Below are 24,253 nucleotides of genomic sequence, written 5' to 3'. Positions count from 1 at the left end.
CACGGCCTGGCTACGCCGCCTTTTCCGTAGAAGGGTGCTCAACAAACGAGCCGCGATCTCTTGCAGCTCACCTCCATAACGCTCCCAGTCGCACTCGCTTGGCCCGCACCACTCACAGACACAGTCGTCTTCCATGTTGCTAATTCGATTATGAACACGATGGGATGCAGATTTGAAAGGTAGAAAATTTTAAAAGGCTTTGGCAGTCGTTGTCATTGGCCAATTTCTTGCGGTATTGCGGTAAGGTGAAGGTCCATTCAGACCCCTTAGAAGTTATATAGTAACTAAAGGATTAGCCCCTAACCCTTTTGCCCTTGACGCTTTATCTACTTATTTACTTCTTAGGCGCGACCTTTTACAATACCGCAGGGGTATTTCAAAGAGCACAGTCAATGTACACGACAGTTCACCCATCAGGCGGGTTCAAAAGAAAAATACATGTGCATTCCAATCTTGCAAATTTTCATTTCCATCCGGCAAATATCCAGTAAACAGTCTGCCCACTAAATAGGTCTATAGAGATGCATAGGCAGGCCGATATTTTTGGTCGCCTTCTCGTCAAGCCATTCAGTGTTGGATTGACCAAGAAGCGAATTGAGGGGGGACTGGGTGTCCTAAGAGGGTTGCCGCCATAACAATGGTTAATTCCACGTTTAACACGAGATGGTACGCTACGAGCCCTTTTTCGATATCTACAACGTTTATTGTAGTTTAGCGGTGCTGCTGTTAGTCGGCGCAGACCCTGTGAAGACCTACTACCGTGGCTTAACGGATAAGTTCCCCTTGTGGGAGGATGGAGGTTCGATTCCTCCCGGTAGTCTCTTGATCGCGTGTCCAAAACTAAGAAACGTTGCTTTGATCCAAGCGGTCGCCCTCGGTGCCGTCGAGTTCGTTATAGTCGATGTCCTTCGCTGGATCAGCAGCGACATTGCTCAGCAGTAGTAGCCTGACGCGTGGGCCTAAGACTGATTCTGGTGGTGCGTGCGGTGTCGGCTGTGGTGGCATCATCATTGTGGTGATCGCTAGCTTGGTCTTCTTGGAACCGCCAGTGATTGTAGTATGGGCGAGAGATACCCACGCGCATATGATCCAGCGAACCACGTTCGACCGTGTTGGTGATGACATCTCGAAAGTAGTGCCTCCAGCGGATGCCGCCTGAACTTGAACAAATAGAAAATCCACCCACTTCTTCCTTATGAAATCTTTGAGTGGCTTGTTCCATGCTACATCTACCGGCTGGCACGAGTAAGTGTATACAGGAGGCACCTTCATTAGCACGACATTGAGAAGACCAGCAAAATTTAATACATCTTTCCACCAGTGCCCCGAAAAGTCGTCTTAGCCCAAAGTCTGCGCCTAAAACCGTGGCGCATCACTTTGTTCTCCCTTGCGACAGCGGGCCTGGTCGATGGTCGAGTCTTGAAAACAAGGAAAGGCTCTCGTTTTGAGCCGTCGTGTGGTGTTGGAAATCCCACGTGAACTCTAGCTACAGATGTAGTTAGGATGTTCCCACAACAATACGTCTACTAGGATAGTAAACGATCGTTCGGGCGGACCTGAAGACCCCAGTTCTGCCCTTGCACCGGGACAAACTGGACCTTGTAAACTACTTATATAGGCCAACCAGTAAAATAAGAACACGCTACTAGCACGAGCAAAGCTAGCAGGTGTTTTGAATCCTCGTGGTCCCAACAGCGGAAGGGTACCAGGCACGGGTAAGCCTTTTACGAGATCACCGAGTGTTCAACACTCGGCTGGAAGAAATAAAAGGGAGGCAATTCAAGCACTCCCAGTCGTGCAAATAGGCAACAATAAGCCGTCACGTAAAACCTCCCGATAATAATCGGCCAATACACAAAGTCTCTTGGCCTTGCCGGATGAACCCTCGCTACAGAGCTTCGAGTTCACCGACAGGCATAACACACTCAAACAAGCTTGACCTGACGCTTACCTTGAAGCCGGACGTCGCTCTGTGTGCTTGAGTGGAAATTCTGTTCTGTATTTAAGCTTACCCTTTCGGGTCTATTCCTAATAAGAAGTCCTAATCAAGTATACAAATATCAAGTGAACAATGATCCGTTATGGATCTTTTTGCATGCCAAGCGTCGTCTGCACCGTCGCATGAGCATCTTTAACGGTCCGCGCCCTGTCCCAGACGGTGAACGTGTCTTCTAAAGGTCGCTGAGTATTCCGCGAACTCATCCCAACCGCCACTGAGGGTTCGTACCGTAGATGGTCCGCTGAATGCGAATCCGGCCAGTCCATTATTAATAATAAGGACAGCCTGGATTCAGTGACATAGGGCCGTATCTGATACTTGTTGAAAACTCGGAGGTGACGCCGTCGAGTCCCTTGCACCTTGGCGTCTCCGTACATCACCCGACCGAGGGTTCGTCGCTTGAACAACTTGGGCGGTGTCACGTCTTTGTCGACGGGTGATAATCCGCAACCACGGAGAAATCACTACACCACAACTGCCCCTGTCGCAATGGAAGCCACGGTACTGGTGCCCGTTGTGACATTTCTTCATTCTTCAATTCACCATCTCGCCACCGTATGTCCAAGCGTCTGAATCGAGCCGTGTCCGACGCTTTTCAGCGTCTTAATCCTCGTAGACGTCGCGAACGTGAACAGCTGGAGGTACGTCAGCTCATCCTTCTCTTGAATCATCGGCACCTTGCTCATCATCTCGCATTACTCGACTTGTTTCTCAGGAGGGCAAGGCCGAGGGTTCGAACGTCCCTCAGTCTGCTACACTTCCTCCGACAGCGGCGTCATCAACTGGTCCTTCGGCGCTTCCTGCCCCAGACTCTTCACTCCCTGCGGTAGCTCCTGCAGCACTCCCCGTCGTCGCTGAATCCGCGGAGATGGCTCCTGCTCCTCCTCCTGCCCCAGCTGGTGGTCCACCACCACTCACCGAAGATTCGCTGCGCGCCATGCTGGCTGAAAGTACGGAGGCATCGGTCGATCACATGATGACATCGATAATCCCGTACTTGACTGCAATGGCTCGTCACCAAGTGCAGATCAGCGTTGTGCCTCCTCTCCACGGCGATATACACACTCAGCGTCGTCTCGAGACTGCTGTTGGTTTCGATGAGGTCCTCGCTGCGATACAATCTGTTCCTGACGCGCTGTCGGCATTACGCCAACGCGTTGCCGACTTAGAGCGTCAGTTGCGGTTTGCTCAGTCCGAGGCTGCTGCCGCCGTGCGTTCGGTGGCACCCCACATCATGGCTTGTGAGAACGCGGAGACGTTCCTCAAGGCTGCAAACGCTGAGATTGAAGCCTTACACCACCACGTCAAGATTCTCCACGAGTCGAACGCCAAGAACGACGCCATGCTCGCCACTGTTCAAGCCACTATGGAACGACACGCAGAAGACTTGAATCGTCTGCACTGCGAGGTCCAAGCTCGGGACGTTTTTATCAGCACGTTGCAGAAGAAGCTGGCTCGCGAACGCGAAGTGTACAAGTCTTCTATTGGCGCGAATACTGAGCAGACCCGGAAGCTCCACCTCCTTCTGGTAAAGCTTGCCCAGGGCAAGTATGTCGATAACGACACGCTCAAGGTCCTCGAGAACCAGCAAGATCGTAACACTCGCCTCCTCCAAGCGAATCGTACCCTCCGTGCACACGTGAGTCTGGCAGGGATGGATCCCGAGGTACTTCGTCTGGCTGTCGAAGGTACGCTCTTAATGTCGCTCCTTCCACCGTGTGTTCAGCAACTAACGTTCGTTCACAATCCTTCGTAATAGGTCTGACTGCGGGTGAGCTGGACCTGGATGCGCTGGACTTGGATCAGGAGACGTTAGTCGCTCTGCGGCGTATTCAGTCTGCCACCGCGTCTTCGGACAATCCTCAAGCCTTTCCGGCAGCTTTGGCCAAAGCAGCTCACCAAGTGGCCCATGGGAGGTCCCATAAGCGTCTTAGACCAGGTGGCGAGGATTCAGACGACGATCCGGACGACTCTGACGAAGACAAGGCTCCAATCCCAACGAACAAGGCCAGTGCTTCGATGGCAGCTGCCGGTCTCGGTGATGCGCCACCTGCCGATACTTCAACTCCCAAGTCGGCTCGTAGATCGCTGTTCGGTCCGAAGGCGTGGAAGAAGGCGGCCCAGAAGAAGCGCCAGAAATCCCGTCCTCATTCTCCTGCTAAGTCGCCACGACGTCATATGAAGACTCGGTCCAAGTCTGTACGGTCTTCTCCAAGTTCATGGTCGCCACCTCCTACACCAGCGTCTTCCTCGACTCCCGCAGTGGTCGACCTCAGCGGCGACCAGAGTGACGTAAACATGGGGACTGCTGATCCAGGCAGCGTCCCTTCGGTTCAAGAAACTGCTACAGAGTCTGCGGGTAAGGACGTGAACCCTGAGGATCACGACGATGTTCCCGATTCTCCTGACGCGCCTTCGCCCCCGCCTCAGGGTCCACACGATGTGGCCAAGTCACCAGCTTCAACGATTTCACCTTCTCCAGCCGACATACGTGCTGCTGAAGAGGCTCTGTGCGAGGCCGAGGAAATGCGGCTCATGTTTGGCTCGAGTGACGAAGATGAAGAGTCAGACCAGACTGTCCCACAAGGCAAGTCTGCTTCGGCGTCTGCCGCGACATCCAAGGCAGTTGAAGTCTCGGGAGTGGTTTCTACAGCAGGGTCTACCCCTGTTGAGGCTGCTCCACTAGCTTCCGCGTCTTCGAAGTCGGCTCCGACTGTTCCCACGACTGATGTATCAAGCGTGTCTTCGCCTGGCCTTTCGATGGAGATTGATGACGATGGGAATGCTGATGACGACCATGGAGATGACGTGGATGACAATGAACCTTCGGTGGATGACTCTCCTGATGCTCCCAGTGGTAGCGGTGATGTTCCGCCCCCCACCGATCATTCAAGCATACTCGATGACGAAGATGTTGAAGATTCAAACAGGAACTGGAGTAATCTTGGCCCAGCTCGTCCTCCGACTCCACCTCGGCCAAATCCTTCGCCGATGATGACTTCCCCAATCATCGTTGCCGGCCCGCCTCCTTCGCCACCAGCAAGTCCTCCGGCACCAGCATCTTCTCTTCCTGTTCCAGTGTCTCCTCGTCCGTCTATTTGGACTCTCGATGCTGGACCTGGACGCATGATTACGGCAACCTATACTTCGGTGCCGCGTCGTGGTGGTGCACCGTCGGTTGAGCCGTTGCCTCACCGAGTGTTATCTGGTACTCGCCCTACGGTGCCGGCTTCGTCCACCCTGCCACCGTGGGTTCTTCCGTATGTGGACATGAAGTTTACCGATGCAGGCGCCAAGAAGTGTTTCGAGCGACTCTTGAGCTTAACGCTTCCTGAACCAGCTGGTGAGGTGACCGTGCGTACAACGTTGGAGGGTCTCCAAGCGTTCTTTGATTATTCGCATCCTGATCACCCGTACCAGCAACTTCGGCAGCTTTATCCTCTTCAAGCTTGCCTCTTTGACACTGTCGACTTCAAACCAAGCGTCCCCATCTCTAAGCGTGCTCCGATTGAGACCCGTCTCAAGATGATCTGGGCGAACCTTCGGGGTGATGGCGGTAAGCAAGGTGACCTCGGGTTCGCGTTGTGGGAGCGTCTCCACTGGCTTCCGTTAGCTGGTATTGAACGAGGTCTCGCTGAAGAAGCTAAAAAGGTTGGCCACGACAAGGAACGCTTGAAGGAACTGAGAGCTATGTTAAAGAAGCTCTTCAGTGAGCGCGACCGTCGTGCCGATCGTCTTCGTAACAAGTACCGTGAGCAGTACATGGCGTGGAGTCGTGACTCGGTTTCATCTAGTGCTTCCGGCGTGTCATTCATTCGTCCCGAGTTGCTTTTGGAGCCGTCTAAGCCGTGGTACCCCATTGAAAACTTGTCATTCGCACCTCGGACATCTGACTGGCTTTCCGAAGTTCCGGCTCTCGACGCTCGTCAGCCATGGCGTACTGGATGGATGAATGCGCCGCATCAGCACCCGTACAACACCACGTACTTCCCGTGCCAGCGTAATCCGGAGTTCTTCAATCCTCGTGGTACGCGTTTCGTGGATGTGTACCGAAGCGTGATCGTTGACCCGTCTCTCGATTCAACCGAGCTTATTCCGACCTGGCGTTCGTTGTTTGACTCGCCACCGGGTACTCCACGTCCTGCTCTGGCTGCTGCTCCTGTTGAAGCTGGTACCGAGGATTCGCAGGGTCCGGCTTCAGCTCCAGCTGCCGAGGCTCAGGTTCTTGATGAAGAGGAGAAGGAGAGTGGTGACTCGGCTTCGTTGACACTCTTGTCCACCGCGGCCAGACACTTGGAATCGATTTGAATCCTCGCTTCACGTTCTACGACGTTCTCCAGCATCTCAGCTAACTGTTGAGGTGTCCCGCGTGACTTCGTTTTCAGTGATCGCTCCGCGGTCGGCATTCATGTTTTCTTATTCTTAATCCACTTCCACAGCGTAATCATGTTCATGTTGTTCTTCAAATGCATATACAATTTGTTGTTGCAGTAACGTTTTTCGTCTGTTACCACAGGCTGCATCGCCCTGTGGACAGTTCATACGTGATCCAGTCACGCTAGTCTTCGTCCGCCACTTGCGCCATCTGCAGCCGATTCTCGCTCTTCTTGGCTCGCAAAAAGTCGTACAGCAGACCTCCACATGACAAGTTTGATGATGGTTCCCAAGTTGTATCCTTATAGCCAACCCACTTGACTTTGAACTCGCGTACAGCACGCTCCGTGCTCGTCGTTAGTGGTGTTCTGTCGTCGAGGATGGCCTCGACTTCATATTCACCGGCAACTTGGTCTGGTTCCCAGCTGTCCTCAGGCAGTAGTTCCTCATCGAAGTCGAGTCTTGCTTCATTAGTCGCGTCAAGTACCAACCGAGTGTTCGGTCGACTGTTGAATTCGTTGACAGCCTTGAGTCTTGACACATGCACTACTGGGTAAAAGCGATACCCACTTCGATCAGGCAGTTCCAGCTCGTACGCAAACTCTTCCACCTTGCGCTTGATCCGAAAAGGTCCATGCCATCGGTGAGCTAATTTCTTCGTCAAGCCCGGTTTGACGCGCTCCATGTACAACCACGCCCGGCTCCCAATCTCAAAAAGAGATCTCGGTGGGGCTCTTGCAGGATCTTCCATCTCTTCTGAAGCTTCTAGGGGGTCCGCCGAGTGTTCGTTTCCACTTGGTTGAGGTACAGCAGCTTTTTCCAGTCGACTCAGAGCATCATTATGCTTTTTAGCCCTTCGCTTCTTTTCTACAGCCTGATAATCCTTGGCCATAGTGAGGGCGACCTCATGTTGTCGATTGATCTCACGCCGCCACGCCAGTGCGTCAGACTGCTTGCCGAGTCCTCGTTTGAGTGATGACGACATTGCCCGCAACGTCGACTGCGCATCCCAACCATGAACGAGGTAGAGCGGCGTTTCCTTCCTCGTAGTGTCTTGAGAAGTATTAATAGCAAATACTAGATTCTCCGCGATTTCGTCCCAATCTTGCTGTAGAGGGTCTTCCGCGTACACCCGTACGGACCCTATCACTGACTTCACCGAGCGTTCCTGCTGTCCATTAGCCTGTGGCCGATAGCTCAAAGTCGCTCTTGATCTTGACTGCATCATCTCTGCGAACGCTTGGAACACCTCGCTCATGAAGCGTGGGTCGCGGTCATGCCTTATTAATGATGGGGCTCCGAACCGTCGGTACACACATTCTTCGAACACTTGGGCAACACTCAGTGCAGTCGTATCTGACATAGCCTTGGCAATAACGAATCCCGTGAACGAGCACTGAAATAGGAGCAACGCCGTGTTGCCCCTACGAGATTTCGGTAGTGGGATCACAAAATCCATCGAGACGATCTGGAAAGGTCGTTCGGCTAGCACGTTACCAGGTGAGTATCCACGAAGCTGTGGACGGCTTTTACTCGAGCTGCAATCTGGACATGACTTCACATGCTTCTCCACGTCAGCGTACAAGCCGATCCAATAATAATCGGACTTAACACGTTGGAACGTTCTCACCACACCTTGATGTCCTCCTTCCAGCGAGTCGTGACAATTCTGCAAGACCTCTTGAATCATCGTTGTTGGTACCACAAGCCGCAGCTTGGTCTCCTCTTGCCAACCGTGGTCGTACCGACGATTCAATCCAAGATAGTGAAGCACGCCGTCTTCAGACAATACGAACCGGTCAGCATACTTCCAGGCATCTCGAGCTTCTTTGTAACTCAGCTCTTCTGCTTGGCCCTGAAGCACCTTCTTGATGTTAAACCACTTCTGCTCCTCGTCTTGTGCCACCAGTATCCGTCTGCGTCGTTCCCGCTGTATCGCTACCGGATCAACATCTTCCGCATCGGGAAATGCCGATGGTACAGTCTTGTGAGGATGGTCTGGCAAATCTTCGCCGAATGAATCTTCGGTGGACGTCTCTCGTCGTTCTTCATGATCCTCTTGAGCTTTTGAGACATCCTCCGAGTGTTCATCTGCAAACCTGACGCGTTTCTTGGCTTTCGTCTGTCGCCGAGTCATCACTGCAATATTACCAAAATCGTACTCTAGTGAGTTGTAATCAACCACAAAATTTTCGAAAGTTTTCCACTTTGAGGACTCGCTGCCTGACAGTACATGTACTTGACGTTCTGCTCCACGTGACGAAACATCTACCGAGTCTTCATCCGGTTCGTAGATCATTTCCTGGATGCGATTCAGCGATGCCAATTCCGACTTGCGAGTTTCAGCCAAGATGACCCGACTGATCTTCGATTCCAGCGCTTCAGTGGCTAACGAATCCGCGGCAGCGTTGTATTCTCGTACAACGTGAAGATATTTAACTGATCGAAGCTAGGCCGTGAGTTCCTTGTGAGTATTCAGCAGCGCTAGCAAAGTTTCCTTCCTGCATGCGATCACCCCTAGTGATTGTTGAATCGCGAGCCTTGAGTCCTAAATCCTCGGCACCGTGCGCAATAGCAGCCTTGACACCGTTTATCATTCCTGTGTACTCTGCCTCATTCACCGTGGTGGCCGAGAGGTAAGCGTTTGCAGCAATCACTACCTTCCACTCAGGAAGGCTCCACAGCACCCATGAACAACTCCCGTAGCCACCGTACTTCTCTGTCTTCGCTGATCCGTCAAAAGACATGACGAATCCGCTGTAATTACGGGAAAGCCTGGCGTACAGCAGCGCGGGGTCCATTCGAACAGTCGGTGAACCCTTGTTTGGAGGTGCCACCGGCGCGAGCGAGTCCTCCAGGTCAACGAAGCTCGTGATGCTTGACTGCAGTAGCTGCGCAAAGGCGACATCCTTCTCCTTCACGCGCTGCACCTTAAGGTGCCACTGCGATAGCAGCACTGCGAACTGGACCGCGCGTCCGAAGAGAGACTTCGACTTATGCACCCACTCTAACGTCGAGAATCGTGTATAGACATGTAGCGTCTTTCCTGCCAGCTGGACGTAACAGATCTTCAACAGCAGAAGTAACGCCAAAACTTCCTTCTCAGCAGGATGGTAGTTCATCTCGGCCTCCTTGAGCACCCGACCGAGGAACCGCACGGGGTGTAACTTGCCTTCATGTTCTTGCATTAGCGTAGTGCTCAACGCCCATTCATTCGCAAAGAGCATGACGTGAACTTCTTTCGACCGATCGAAGTGCCTGAGGATGGGTGAATGTGAAACACTCGTCTTCAATGTTTTGAAGGAACGACGTGCCACAGAAAGGCCACCTTCAACGACAAAGTCTTCATCCTTGAGCTGGTACAGCGCCGCACCGTAGACCGCGAAGTCTTGAATGAAGCGGCTGTAGTAATTAACCGCTCCAAGAAACGACTGCATGCCCTTCTTGCTCGTTGGAAACGAAAGCTCGGTGATGGCCGCAAGCTTCTTGGGGTCAGCTCTGATACCTTCTGGCGAAATTTTATGCGACAGAAAGTCCACCTTGGGTTGGCAAAAGATGCTCTTGGTGAAGCTAATGCTGATCCGACACTGTACAAATCTTGCTAGCAATCGGTCCAGCGTCGCCAGGCAGCTGTCGAAATCCTCGCCACCGAAGCAAATGTCATCCACAAACGACCGTCGACCAAATACAGGTACCAGCGATGATTCGTCTGGCTCCCCGTTCGTAAACATGTCAGCGACGGGGCTGTTGACGAGTTGTAGTACAGGGTCGGTCTCTACCAGTGCTTCGCGGTCTGCCGCGAACTTCGTTTGAAACGAACCCTCGGCGCTTGGCCCACGACGTTCCTTGGCCTGTTCTTCAGCTAAACGCATCCTCTCCGAGTATTCAAACCAACCTCCTTTAGGTTGAACGAACCCCCAGAGTGCGTTGTCAATCATACGCTGGTAGATCATCGGCGCGTTCTTTAACCCAAAGGGCATGCGTAACCACTCAAAATGTCCTAGTGCGCAGACGAACGCTGACACTTTACGCGCTCGCAAGGTCATCATGACCGCCCAGAAGCCGCTTGCTGCATCCAGCGAGCAGAACCATAGGTAGCGCTCGAGATCTGTTAGCAGGTCGTCGACTAGCGGCATTGCATACTCCATGATCGCGGTGATAGCATTCACCATCTTGTAATCAATGCAGAGCCGGATGTCCAGCCCGTTCTTTTTCATCACAATCACGATCGGCGATGCCCATGGACTGTCTGAAAAGACGATCAGTCCTGCACGCAATAAAGCGCGCAGCAGCTCGTACAGCTTGCCGAGAAATCGCAGCGGCACGCGCCGGGCACGCTGTTTAATTGAGGCGTGCCCCTGTGTGTCGATATCGCATACCGCTCCGTAGGCTGGCGGCGGCAGTTCGTTACCACTAGCAATCAGGATGTGCTCGTGGTTCTTTAGCGTCGCGACTAGACGTTCTCGGCGTTCAGTCGACAGCTCAGGATCAGCAACATTAGGCGCAGTGTAGTCAATTGTCGTGTTGATCTCTTCGGTCAGGTCCGGCAGGAATGCCAGCTCCTTCGCGTAGTCGTCCAAGTCAATGTTGTTAGCTGGGTGTTCGTAGAAATCATTTCTCGTATCCTCCGTTGCTTCATTTCCCTCGGCTGTTAACACTCGAGCAACCGAGATGCATGTTCCGTCCAACGCCGCTACGGATTCTTCCCTTGACTCAACATTGGCATCCGCTTTGATTTCAACAGTCGGTACTTGGTCCATCTCCTTCCCATCCTGGTTTCCCATCTCTGGGCCATCTGCCGAGTCGTCGTTCGCAATATTGAATGCGTGGGCCGCCGACATATTGGATTGTTGACTTTTGTTCCGCTCCTCGTTCTGCCGCTGTCTTGACATTTCGGAATTCGCACCAATCTTGCAATGAATACTCGGTGCCGTACTCAACACCTTCTGCGCGATGCCTGTATCCTCTGGATCAACCACCGGTGGCTCGTTCGCAGATTTGGTGACACACAAGGCTGGGACAGCTTCGTCAAAACGGGTGACTCCATTCAATACAGTGCCGTTGCTTGTCGCTTCCGTGGTCACCCCTGACTGGACACTAACACTCGTTGGCGTATGTACCACGTTCACCGGTCTCAGTAGTTCGTGTGTACGCACTACCGAGGCTTCGTTCGCGTTATTGCTTCCGCCATGGGTTGTCGTGTACGTGTCCAAAGGTTCTGCGGAAGGCTGACCGTCGGCCGAATCCCCGGCTGTCACCCCAGACGCCAGACAGGCTTCCACTCGTTCACGTTCTTCCAGGATCAGTGCCCAGCGCTCTGCACATGTCAGACGATCACTAGAATCCACTAGCGAGTCTTCTAGAGGTCGTGCTAGCACCCCACCGGGTTCTGGGTAGTATGGTCGATCAACTGCTGAAGGCTGAGTTGCAAGCCATTGTTCGTAGATTTCGCATTCACGCTGAAAGAGCTCGCGGTCTCTACAACCTTGGTAGGCCAACACTTGCCAGTCTTGGTACTTCTTGGACTCCAGACGCACATAGCCGTCACCTCGTGGCAAATCCCCATCTGGAATCCACATCGCGATCGAGTCGTGTGCTGGTAGGTACACAGTTCGATCAGACACGTTGGTCAATCGAATGCTCTGAGGCCGTCCACGTCGAAACCTCGTCACTGACGGGATTAGCTTGTTCGTTCGACGAACCCACAGTACGTGTTCTTCCAGCCCGACTTGACGCTTCGCTAGTCGATATTCTTGCCACTCGTGCGCTTGAATGTCCAACCGCTCGGGTGGCCCGGCGTTAACATGGGAGCCGTATTCTTCGCTGTCGATCATGTTCTTGGTCTTTATCAGTGGGATTTGGACTTCGTGTGGTAATTGCGCCGCGCCGTGGAACAGGTCCAACCGGATCCCAGCTGGGATCATAAAGTCGGTCCCGAGTACCACGTCGACGCCTGCACTATGCGCCATTACCCACATCTCAAACTCGTACACCATCTCCCATCCGAGCGTAATCTTGACGCACGCTCGTCGCGTCGTAGACACCTTGCCTTCGTTGATTCCTTGAATGTCAATGCGGCGTCCGTGATCAGGTACATCTCGGAGTCGCAACTTCTTGGCAAAGGCGTCAGTGATCACACTAACGTTCGCTCCTGTGTCGAGGAGGATCCTCGTTCGCTGGTCGTTCACAGCGCCTTGCACCAGAGCTCTCATTCTGATCCGTCGGTCGAATTTCTTGGCCGACCACCACCCCTGTCTCTCGCCAGGGTTCAACTTCATCATCTTGGAGTGACCCTTGGGCTCGTCTCGCGCTGCACTCGAAACCAAGCCGAACGAGCCCTCGCTGGTGCCCTCATCAGCATCAGCACACTCCACTCTCTCTCCAACACCTCCACCGAGGATTCTACTCCTCTCCTTTTCATTTTCCGTCGCGTTCACACTTGTTACGTAATTATCAGGCCATTCACTCTGCCCCATGAAAGCAAAGATACACTCTGCTTCCATTGAAGGCTCGGTTAACTGTGGCAGCCCGATAGGGACCAGCCCAGTTGTAGTTGGCGGGCTGCCTAGTTTAAATGACGTTCTTGAACGACGGCCTTGAGCTCTGGCGGGAGTTCCTCCTTCGTGCCTTTAGTGCGCACGAATTTGGCAAGGTCTTGGAAGTTGCGGAAAAGTTCGCATTGTCCAGCATCGTGGAGCTACTTGCAGAACTTGCGTCGCTTGTTACAGTAGTGGGCGGAGTGACTCATGCCACCGCACACCGCGCATGGTCCGTACTGTGGGCGTCGGTTGTCGCGGTTGGAGTCACGTCGACCGCGTTGGTCCTGATTGAACCCACGGTCACTACTTCGGCGATCTTGATTGAAGCCATTCTCGCGATCAGGCACGTTTCCACGCAGTTGACGGTTGTCTGAACGTGCGTATGTGCCTTCAGCAGCTGCACGGCGTTCATTTTCGTTAGCAGCGGCGAGGTATCGGTCGTTTTCATCCAATGAGAAATCACCATCCGTATTATCGGGCTGAAAGTCGTTGTACTCGTCTTGGACATCGTTGTAAGCGTTCGGATCTTCGTTTGAATACTCGGTGCCTCCCTGAGCAGCTTCACGACCTTCTAATTCAGCTAGTAGGTCATCCACTGTGGCTTCAATGAGCGTCACTCTTGGTTTGTTTCGGTTGTCATCGCGGCGACGGTCATCACGCCGGTTGTTGCGGGCGAATCCATCGTCGCGTCGCGTATCACGACTCTTGGAGTATCGGTACTCACTGTCACGCTTGGCCATCCTCTCCTTGCCCTTATGAACATCTTCGATGATCTCTTCGAGCTCGTGAATGTCGGCGACTCGAGCGTGGTAGAGACTCTCCGCCAGCTTGTCATCATCGCATGTTGCCAGGAACTGCTGTACGTGTTCTTTCGCGTCGCGACCACTCTTCTCGAAGTGTATACGGGCGGTCCGAGCATAGCCATTCAGCCTGTTTATGTAGTCGCACATATGTTCATTACGTTCCCGCTTGGCGGAGTAGTAACGCGACAGTGCCGTCTGCGTGAACTGCGAGCAGTAGTAGCGGATGAACGCGTCGCTCAGCAGCTTCCACTTGCGCTTCGTCTTCTTCGGAAGTTGACGGAACCAATGAATGGCTCCGTCCCGGAGACTTAGCTCAAATGGAATGCACCATTTATCGGCATCTGTGTGGGTTCCAGTCATTTCATAGACGAACCCACGGAGCCACTGCATACAGTTCTCGCTCTTGTTGCGAGAGCCTGAGAACGGCGTGATGCGATCCAGCGGTCGGTGCGAAGCCATTTCAATCCTCGGTGTTGGGTCCACGTCGTTCAGCGTCGCTAGCTCATTCATCTGACGCATCAACTCGAGTTGAGGATCTTCCTCGTCGAATGTACGCACCAAAATGTCATCGTCACTGGACGAACCATCACTGTCGACTTGACGACGTCCGGCACCACCTTTGGGAGCTCGCGCACCGCCTCGGCGACCGAACGAACCCTCGTTACTTGCGTAAATACGTTGCATACGACTCTCCGAACGTGGCGTAACCATGTGCGAGTCTTGAAAGTACGGTGAAGCTTCGGTAGTGCCAAAGGCACCACGCTCAGCTCCACGCTTGGTCGGAGGAGTACGAACGAGTCGTTGGGGCGTCGGCGGCAATGGAATCTTGGACGGATCTTCATCTTGAATCATCGGTCGACTCACAGGTTGCTTTTCGGCATTGATGCCAACAGCGCCAAACGCCTTCCGAAGCTTCTTCTTCCATTTCTGGAGAGCAGCTCCAGCTTCATGTGGACTCCAATCCTGGAGCGACATCGTCGATGGGTACGTCTCGTTCTCGAACCCCAGCGACAACAGTAGCGAAACTGAATCCTCGGCAGCTTGACTAGTCGAACCGAGTTGACTGGGTATTGAAGTTCCTGCGCAAGCGCAGGCCAGTCGGCCTTTTTCATGGGGATGGGCTTGAACAGCTACATCCACTCATCATTCTGCATCAGCGCTTGTACGCGGTCGAAAACGCGCTTGGCGGCTGGTGTATCACCGTTGATAGGTGGGCGAGGTGCCTTCAGCAGTGCTGAATGCTTTGCACTCGCCACCGAAGGTTTAAAACCCTCGGTCCCATCGTCATAATCATCATAGGCCGGTTCCGGTCCCGCAACATCATTGAGCTCGTCGGCGAGGTTCCTCGAAAGGGACTTGGTCGCCCCGCTCAGCCCCGATGATAGCGTGGCCGTCTCCGGCGTCGCTGCGCCTGGATCTGGAGCCGGCGTCTTATCTTCGTAATCTTCATAATCGTGGGCGTCAGGACCGATGTCCGCTTCGTCGTCGAAGCTCACTGAAAGCTCGGTGGCGGCTGCAAAGCGCGCAGCCGGGCTTGAACTCTCGTTGCGAGCCCCGCCAGACTTGGCAGGCGTAACTGGTACCGTCGGTTGTCCTTTCGCCATGTTTCTTGTCTTTTTCTTGTTCTTCTTCTCTTGGTAGCTCGTAAACTGGAAGGCCATACAAACAGCTCACAATGGTCACAATCTGTTCCCGGGTCGCGGCACCAGTTGTGGTGTTGGAAATCCCACGTGAACTCTAGCTACAGATGTAGTTAGGATGTTCCCACAACAATACGTCTACTAGGATAGTAAACGATCGTTCGGGCGGACCTGAAGACCCCAGTTCTGCCCTTGCACCGGGACAAACTGAACCTTGTAAACTACTTATATAGGCCAACCAGTAAAATAAGAACACGCTACTAGCACGAGCAAAGCTAGCAGGTGTTTTGAATCCTCGTGGTCCCAACAGCGGAAGGGTACCAGGCACGGGTAAGCCTTTTACGAGATCACCGAGTGTTCAACACTCGGCTGGAAGAAATAAAAAAGAGGCAATTCAAGCACTCCCAGTCGTGCAAATAGGCAACAATTAGCCGTAACGTAAAACCTTCCGATAATAATCGGCCAATACATAAAGTCTCTTGGCCTTGCCGGATGAACCCTCGCTACAGAGCTTCGAGTTCACCGACAGGCATAACACACTCAAACAAGCTTGACCTGACGCTTACCTTGAAGCCGGACGTCGCTCTGTGTGCTTGAGTGGAAATTCTGTTCTGTATTTAAGCTTACCCTTTCGGGTCTATTCCTAATAAGAAGTCCTAATCAAGTATACAAATATCAAGTGAACAACGATCCGTTATGGATCTTCTTGCATGCCAAGCGTCGTCTGCACCGTCGCATGAGCATCTTTAACGGTCCGCGCCCTGTCCCAGACGGTGAACGTGTCTTCCAAAGGTCGCTGAGTATTCCGCGAACTCATCCCAACCGCCACTGAGGGTTCGTACCGTAGATGGTCCGCTGAATGCGAATCCGGCCAGTCCATTATTAATAATAAGGACAGCCTGGATTCAGTGACATAGGGCCGTATCCGATACTTGTTGAAAACTCGGAGGTGACGCCGTCGAGTCCCTTGCACCTTGGCGTCTCCGTACATCACCCGACCGAGGGATCGTCGCTTGAACAACTTGGGCGGTGTCACGTCTTTGTCGACGGGTGATAATCCGCAACCACGGAGAAATCACTACACCACAGTCGCTTGCGGCCAACGGCATTGCAGTCACCCTCTCCTTGCTTTTTCCTGCGCAATTTACCCATACAGTCGTGGCCCCGCGAGTGGTGATTGTAGAGGTAGGCACATACTCATAGTTGAACCCTAGCAGATAATGTTATTTCCACGTCGTACACGTTTAAAATATTAGGTGTATACCGCTCGGGTCAGCGTTGTAAACAACAGAAACACTAAGCTCGTCCATCTTGAGGCGTACTTGGTCCCTGAGCTCCTCCACCTTCTGCTTTGCGTCGACCGGTGTAGACTGCCTTTCTCGGGTTCGGCGGCGAATAGAGAGCTTGTGGTGGCGCAAAAAAATGCTTTCGACAGCTCCAGGAGGCCTTGAGCAGCTTATTGCGTGATCCGCGGGTCCTGAAAAGCTCCTGGGCTTGCAGCTGGAGCATCATGCTCGTCACAGGCACACCATCGGCTCTCAGCTCGTTTATCCACCCCGCCAATTGTTCCTCTACTTCCGCTGACAGCGCACTCGTGCCGAGGGTGCGGCTATGCTGATGATATTGAGAGCCACCAGCAACCTTGGCCTCTATGACAGCTCTCAGTTTCTTCCCAAGCGTACACCTGCCGTCGTTTCGAGTTAGAATTGCTTGCTAGTTGGGAAAAATTCTACCGTAGCTGTCAGTGTTGACATATCTAAATATTTCAGAGCGCGCAACTTTCTACTTATAAGTCACACCAACCGTTTGTACTACTTCGACTTTGAGCCACTGTGTCCCGTCTTGCGTGGGCGTCGTGTTCGTGCCATCACGCCGCCAGCAAATAGAAATGAGATTGTTGGTATCGATGGCGATCCTGAGTGACTTGCTGAGAACATTTGATCTTTATAATTGAAATTTCATTGTAAATCGTGTGTGCTTTAAAGATGTACCACTGTCATCTGGCACCTTGGGCGTATTTTATTGGCTGATCCAGAATGTGCTTTATGAGATGTCCATGCGCTATGAGATGCCCCCTGCGGTAACGTGATTAAGCACATGACTGAGCTTCACTATGTTCAAAGATCGTGTTCCAGCAAGCGCATTTTACGGATTTGGAATTTATTTTAAATTACCGATAAAACACTGATAAAACCGTTTTAAATGGGTTTTGGTGATTGATTAATCGAAAGTAAACGGAAATCCTAGTAAGTAAACGGATATCCTATGTTTTGTAAGGTCCTGCAAAAATCCTGCAAAGATCGTGCGCATTAAACGGATTTAGAATTTATTTTAAATTACCTATAAAACACTGATAAAACCCGGATTTTGGTGATTGATTATCCGGAAATCCTACAAAATCCTACCCCCCCCCATTTTATAATACATTTCGTCATCAGATTCTGATGACATCCTTCCACAGTGCTGCTGGAAGCTGTCAGGAGACCACGCCGCTCGTGGCCAAGACGCAGCATAACCCGATGAATCTGTATCTACTCACACTCTGTTCTACCATCGGCGGATTCTTGTTCGGCTACGACACGGTAAATGTGAAAGTCTCGTTTCAGAAGAACACTTTTTTTATCTCTCTCTGCATGTTGGTAGGGTGTTATCTCCGGGGCGTTGGTGCTACTCAAAGGGCCAACGGGGTTCAATCTGACCGATCTACAGAGTGAGAGTGTCGTTTCTGCTGCGGTCTTTGGGGCCATTGCTGGGGCTGCTCTCAGCTCGTGTGGTAATCACATGCTGGGACGCCGCCCAGTCATCTTGCTGTCATCGGCCATGTTTGCCATTGGCTCCTGTTTAATGGCTACGGCGGAGACTTTTATCGAGTTACTGTTCGGTAGGCTCGTGGTCGGAGTGGCAATTGGCTTCGCATCGATGACAGTACCGCTTTACATTGCAGAGGTGTCACCCCCGGATATTCGCGGTCGATTGGTGTCGCTCAACACCGCACTAGTGACCGGTGGACAGTTCTTTTCGGGGGTTCTAGATGCTCTGCTGGCGGATATGGACAACGGATGGAGATATATGCTCGGACTGGCAGCAATTCCTGCGCTTGTGCAGTTTTTTGGGTTCCTGCTGTTGCCTGAGAGTCCGCGATATCTGATCAGTAAGGGGAAAATGGAGGAAGCATGGACAGCACTGAAACAGATCCGAGGAACTGATGATATTCAGACGGAAGTTACTCACATTGAGGCCGAGATTGTGCGTGCCGAAGAGGAAAATGTGAATATCTGGGGTGCCATTCGTTCTCCTGTTGTGCTTCGGGCATTGGGACTTGGCTGCTTCCTGCAGGCTCTTCAACAGCTCTGCGGGATCAATACGGTAATGTATTATGGAGCTACAATTATTCAGCTCGCAGGCTTTACCGAACCAACTACCGCCATTTGGCTGTCGGCGCTCGTGTCATTCAGCAATTTCACCTTTACTTTCGTGGGTATTTACCTGGTGGACCGCAAAGGCCGACGATTGCTCACTCTCGGCAGTTTAATCGGCATTTTTTTGTCGCTCACGGCACTTGGAGCGAGCTTCTACGCCGCCGAGTTGCGATCAGTGGAAGCTGCTGGCTTCGGTGAGTGCTCCCAGTTTTCAACTTGCTTGGACTGCATTGCCAGTACGACGTGTGGATTCTGTTTGGAAGGGAGAGCATCGGAGGCAGCAGCTGTGACAGAGAATCTGTGTCTGTCTGGAACTCTGACATCAACAATCCACGGATCGTGTACAAAGCCGAATTGGAGCTTCGAATCGTGTCCGTCTGATAGCCACACTGCTGGGTGGGTAGTGTTTGTGACTCTATTCATCTATTTAGCATGCTTTGCCAGTGGCATGGGCTGCATGCCCTGGACCATCAACGCGGAAATCTACCCTCTGCATGTCCGCAGCTTTGCTCTGAGCATCGCTACATCGGTGAACTGGTTGTTCAATCTGTTTGTATCATTTACATTCCTCACCGTTGTGGATACGTTTGAGCCGTACGGTGCTTTTTGGCTGTATGCATCTTTCGCACTCCTCGGACTTGCCTACTTGTGGAGGAGGCTACCAGAAACGAAAGGACTGGAGCTCGAAGAAATCCAGGGTATCTTCGAGAAGCAGGAAACATACAAAAAGCGATAGAAGTACGCAGTAACCTTGCAAGTTGTGAGTGTCTACTGTACCAAATAAATTGTTACACTACGTGTAGAAAACTCTCGTCAGACTGAAGTGAACACGTTTATGTTTTATTGTCAAGGAGACTGCACAGATTCCAATTCTCTACTTGATCTTGAAAAAAGTTTTCTTGTCGTCGCAATGAACGTGTGATGGCGCGGGGCTATTTTCCTGGGAGTTCCCGGAGGATTCTATATCAGTCCGCCCTTCCAATGACAACTGCTTCTATCGAAACTATTCATTAATCGTCAATGTTACCGAACACAGTACTGGCACCTCGCCATGAGGGATGAGCTCAAAATTAGGCTAAGGCGCTGCGGAGAATATCTCCCGAGTACAAAATCACTTAACAGCACGTAGATACTGAGTCAATATCTAGTCAACAGACTTTTTTATTGACTAAGTCTGCTTGGCCTTCGCTCTAACTACACTAGAAGGGGGGGCAGGGACCAAAGTTTGCGTCGCGCAACGATGAGAGTACGTTCGCCTATGTCTGTGGAGGCATCATTGCAAATTGTCACGTATTAATAGGGCAGGCACGATGGCCAGAACGTTGATGTTCGTGCTTCGCGATTGTCGTACCCGGTACGAAATCTGAACTTCCACTTTAGTTTGAAACGGTCGAGTTTAATTGGATTGTTTCTTACTGACGTTATTTAGTTTAATACCCTGTGTTCAAATGTACTTCGAAAGTACCTTTGAACACTTTGGAGTGTTTCAGCAGCCTGTTGAGTAGGTTAGAACGACCAAAGCAAAGACCTACTTCGAAAAAAATAATCGACAATCGATGACAAAAAAAAACGTTTCTCAATCGCTGGACTCGTTCTGACTACGGTTGAAATCAAAGTACATTTAACATTTCTTCACGAGGCGTTTCTCATTGCAAACAGTACATGGCCGTGCTTGGTTCGTCGCGTCCTCTATGCTCACATGGGGTTCCACATAACGATGTCAAAGAGTCGTCCGTAGACGGATGGAGTCCTTTGGGTAGTCGGTAATCTAACAAACTTGAACACAAGCGTCATTAGATCGACGTTTTGCTCCCACATTTCGATTTCCACCACATAAGTGAAAGGTCTCACAACCGATCAACACTCTGTCACCGCAACACCACAGAAGAAGAAATCCCAGTTGTCAGTCTCATGCAGAGTCTCCACGGCGATGATTTCAAGCTGCAAATGTGCCCCCTCGTGTGGTAAGCAGTCCGTGCCATCGATCTCTTGTTGCTGCCAAGTTCTTACACTCGTCATTGCTTCGTATTTGTCAGGCAGCACGTGCAGCTTCGACTGAGCCTCGAACAGCATTGGACCCAGCACCACGATGTAGTCGTCCTCTCTGTCACTAGAAGTCGCCGTCGTCCTCTCTCTTCTGACCGCGTCCTCATGGAGCAGATCCCACTCGAGTCCAGCACGCGACTAGTGCATCCAACTTCACGAGATCTTAGGCGTCTGCGATTCACACTGCAGGATGGAGGCATTCGCCATCGCTTTCAAGCGTCTGATGAAGCTGCGTACGAGAAATGGTGTGTAGCTATCGCTGACGCCATTGGCGGGGCTCAGGAGATGGAACAGACACTGCAGACGACCAACGAGAAGCGGAACCAGGTGGACCATCTCCACGCTGAAGTCTACGACCGAAACACCACAAACTATAAACTCATTCAGCTGCACAGGCCTGACGCCAAGTCCCGTACTGTCGTAAGCGAAGAAGATCAGCACGAAGATTGCTCCCCCATCGACTTGAGTCGGCCACTTGACGTTCATTACGACGCCTACGAGCCCGACGAAAAGGTTCTCGTGCATCGCCTTCCATGCAACAAGCAACCGCGCAACATTTTAGTATCTCAGCTCTCGGTTGCCCCTGAAGATATTAATTTTGACAATCGCGTCGATATTTGCATTGAGAAACAGCAAAGCACTGAACTTGACACTGCAACAATTAGATCATCCGACGACGAAGAAGAATCGCCAAAACATTATCCGGCGAGATGGAGAGATCTGTGCCAATTCCCAAGCGTGTTTGAACGCCCAGTGAAGCAATGGGGAAGAATACGTCCGCTTTCAACTCGCGAGACTTTGCGACGACGTCTGATGTCTGACGCCAGAAAGCACTGCATACTCCCTTATGGCTCCCCGAAACAACCTGAAGATGAAGTTGAAGGTACATTCAACCTAGGTTTCCCTATCAAGATGAGCGCCAGCTAACAAGTTTCTGTAGGCCGTGTTCGACTTGTTTGGCTCACAGTTGAGTAATTTAGCCCCCCCCCCCAAAAAAAAAAAATGATGGCTCCCGTTATTTGGGGCCGTGGAACACGGCGTGTTCGTATCTTAATACTCAAATAAGCGTTTTTAATGCAGCATACTTCAGTATCGAGTAATTGACGGAGTCGCATGATCTTCAATCCATCGCATACGCAATTTCTACGATGCCTGCAAAAAAATGACTGGTAACCATTGATGGATTATTGATACACACGGGACAAAGCTCGTCCGACCATTTGTTGCGATGGCTATAACCGGGTGCTTCCACTTCGCTACTCTTTTTCTGGAAAGCTTACACGATTGCAAAATACTTGAATACTTCGTTTGAATATTTATTAGCACACGCTAATTCCTTTAGCTTCTTGAATATGGCCGTTCTTAGTCGACTTGTCGCTCAACGCGGAGTACTTTACTCGGTCCGCGAATATCCGCTGAATATCTTCCAGTTCAAGACCCTTGGTCTCCGGTAATTCTCTCCAAAGGTATGCAAGCCCAAATAACGCAATAACAGCATACAACCAAAAGGCTCCGTACGGTGCCAACGCGTTAATTGTCGAGAGGAAAGTAAATGACACGAGCAGATTGGACACCCAATTCACAGACGTTGAGACGCTCAACGCAAAACTTCGTACACGAAGGGGATAAATCTCAGCGTTGATCGTCCATGGCATACATCCCATTCCGCTTGCAAAGAATGCAAGATACGTGAACAGTGCGACAAGAATGGCCCAACTCGCTCCATTGCTGTCGTTAGGACAGGAATCAAATGTCCACTCAGGACTCGTGCAGAATCCAAGAGACGGAGACGCCGCATCTCCCGGCATACACAAGTTGGCTTCCATACTCGAGCAGTAGCCACAAGCAGCACTCGCCACGCAGTCGAAACAGGTAGAAATGCCTGTACACGCCCCCGTACCTTTAGCCTCTACAGACTCAATCTCAGCCACGAAAAAGCTGCCACCAAGCGCAACAAGAGTCAAGAATACCCCAGCCAAACTCCCGAGAGTAAGTAGCCGGCGCCCAGCTCTTTCCACCAGATAAATGCCGACAAACGTGAAGATAAAATTACTAAAGGAGACGAGTGCAGATAGCCAGATAGCTGTGGTGGGATCTGTAAATCCGGCCATTTGAATAATTGTTGCACCGTAGTACATGACTGTGTTGATACCACAGAGCTGCTGCAAACACTGCAGGAAACATCCTAGTGATAGAGCCCGCACCACAGGTGGAGACCTTAATTCTTCCCAAACGTTGGACTCCTCAAGCTTCGATCCTTGCAGCTCCGCTTTGATGTGCTCCAACTCCGCGTCGATCTCCTGATCACCGCGAATCTTACGCAGAGCAGCTCGTGCTTCATCTTCTCTCCCCTTACTAGCAAGATGGCGTGGACTCTCCGGTAGCGCCAGAAACCCTGCAAACTGCACAATAGCAGGAATGACCGCGAGCCCGAGCATGTATCTCCATCCTCCCTCTGTATCGGCCAACAACGCATCCAGCACACTGGCAAAGAACTGACCACCTGTAATCAACGCCGAATTGAGCGACACTAACCGCCCTCGGATCTGTGGTGGTGACGCCTCTGCAATGTAGAGCGGAATTGTCGTTGACGCACACCCGATACCAACACCAACAATCAGCCGACCAGCTATCAACTCGAGGAAACTCCCCGCCACCGCCATGAGACCTGCCCCCACTGTAAACAGCGCTGAGGAAGCTAAAATCACTTGACGCCGACCGAATTTATCATTGCCAATACCGCTGAGCGCAGCACCTGCGATTGCGCCACTTACTGCAGAAGCCACAACCGCTTCACTCTGCAGATCAGATAGAGCGAAACCTTGCGGACTCTGGAGCAGCACCAGAGCGCCAGAAATCACTCCCTATTACATGCAGAAGAGCGGCGTAAATAATACAGAGTGAGAGGGCGGTGGGGGATTAGAGAACGTGGAGACTGACGGTGTCATAGCCGAAGAGGAAGCCGCCGATGGAAGCACAAAGCGTCAGGAGATACAGGACTGGAGAGGGTGCTGGTTTGTAGTCGGTGGGGTTTGTGGCATCATCGCAGCTGGTGGAGGGAGGAGGAGATGGCTCCGATTGTTGTGGGGAAGCAGGCAAAGGCGTCGAGTTGGTCTCCGTCATGGTAAAGTCGCTTGCACCACGTTACATGTACAGACGGCCGACCTGGTTCTGCTTGCAACCGGTAAAGTTCTCTGAAATTTATTCGCAAAATCTCCATGTTTTGTCGAAGTACTGTACATGTATGTTTTTCGTAGGTTTTACCGAAATTCCTTTCAATTGAGTTGAGAAAACGTAAGATGCAATCGCCGACGTTATGGGGGAGACTTTTGATTGGATGAAAACAGTTATTTTAACGTTGAGTCGTGCACTAGAAAGTTTACTCTTCATCACGCACTGACGAGTTCCCTGTAGCATAGGTACTATTGCTGTG

The 24,253-nt window shown here is 51.7% G+C and overlaps 3 protein-coding genes and 1 pseudogene across 4 annotated transcripts; 3 read left to right on the top strand and 1 right to left on the bottom strand.

Annotated features, from left to right (window-relative positions):
- Window positions 1–754: 754 nt before the first annotated feature.
- Window positions 755–820, top strand: PITG_27339 (annotated as a pseudogene). The gene has a single exon. The product of its transcript is annotated as a tRNA-OTHER (tRNA).
- Window positions 821–17,799: 16,979 nt separating this feature from the next.
- On the top strand, window positions 17,800–19,510 carry PITG_10893 (proton myo-inositol cotransporter, putative; the record flags this gene model as incomplete). Its single annotated transcript, XM_002901659.1, has 2 exons — window positions 17,800–17,937; window positions 17,999–19,510. 2 exons carry the CDS (start codon window positions 17,800–17,802, stop codon window positions 19,508–19,510), a joined length of 1,650 nt encoding a protein of 549 aa, XP_002901705.1.
- Window positions 19,511–20,606: 1,096 nt separating this feature from the next.
- Window positions 20,607–21,747, top strand: PITG_10892 (uncharacterized protein; the record flags this gene model as incomplete). The annotated part of the gene is made up of 2 exons (XM_002901658.1): window positions 20,607–20,738; window positions 20,811–21,747. The coding sequence occupies one exon, from the start codon at window positions 20,926–20,928 to the stop codon at window positions 21,745–21,747; it is 822 nt and encodes a 273-aa protein (XP_002901704.1).
- Window positions 21,748–22,182: 435 nt separating this feature from the next.
- Window positions 22,183–23,768, bottom strand: PITG_10891 (inositol transporter, putative; the record flags this gene model as incomplete). The annotated part of the gene is made up of 3 exons (XM_002901657.1): window positions 22,183–22,211; window positions 22,259–23,684; window positions 23,757–23,768. The coding sequence occupies 3 exons, from the start codon at window positions 23,766–23,768 to the stop codon at window positions 22,183–22,185; spliced, it is 1,467 nt and encodes a 488-aa protein (XP_002901703.1).
- Window positions 23,769–24,253: the final 485 nt, after the last annotated feature.

Source organism: Phytophthora infestans, genomic scaffold (assembly GCF_000142945.1).
Source record: "Phytophthora infestans T30-4 supercont1.20 genomic scaffold, whole genome shotgun sequence".
Taxonomy (NCBI): domain Eukaryota; phylum Oomycota; class Peronosporomycetes; order Peronosporales; family Peronosporaceae; genus Phytophthora; species Phytophthora infestans.
The sequence above is the reverse complement of the archived record's forward strand: the minus strand, read 5'-3'. Positions and strand labels throughout refer to the sequence as shown.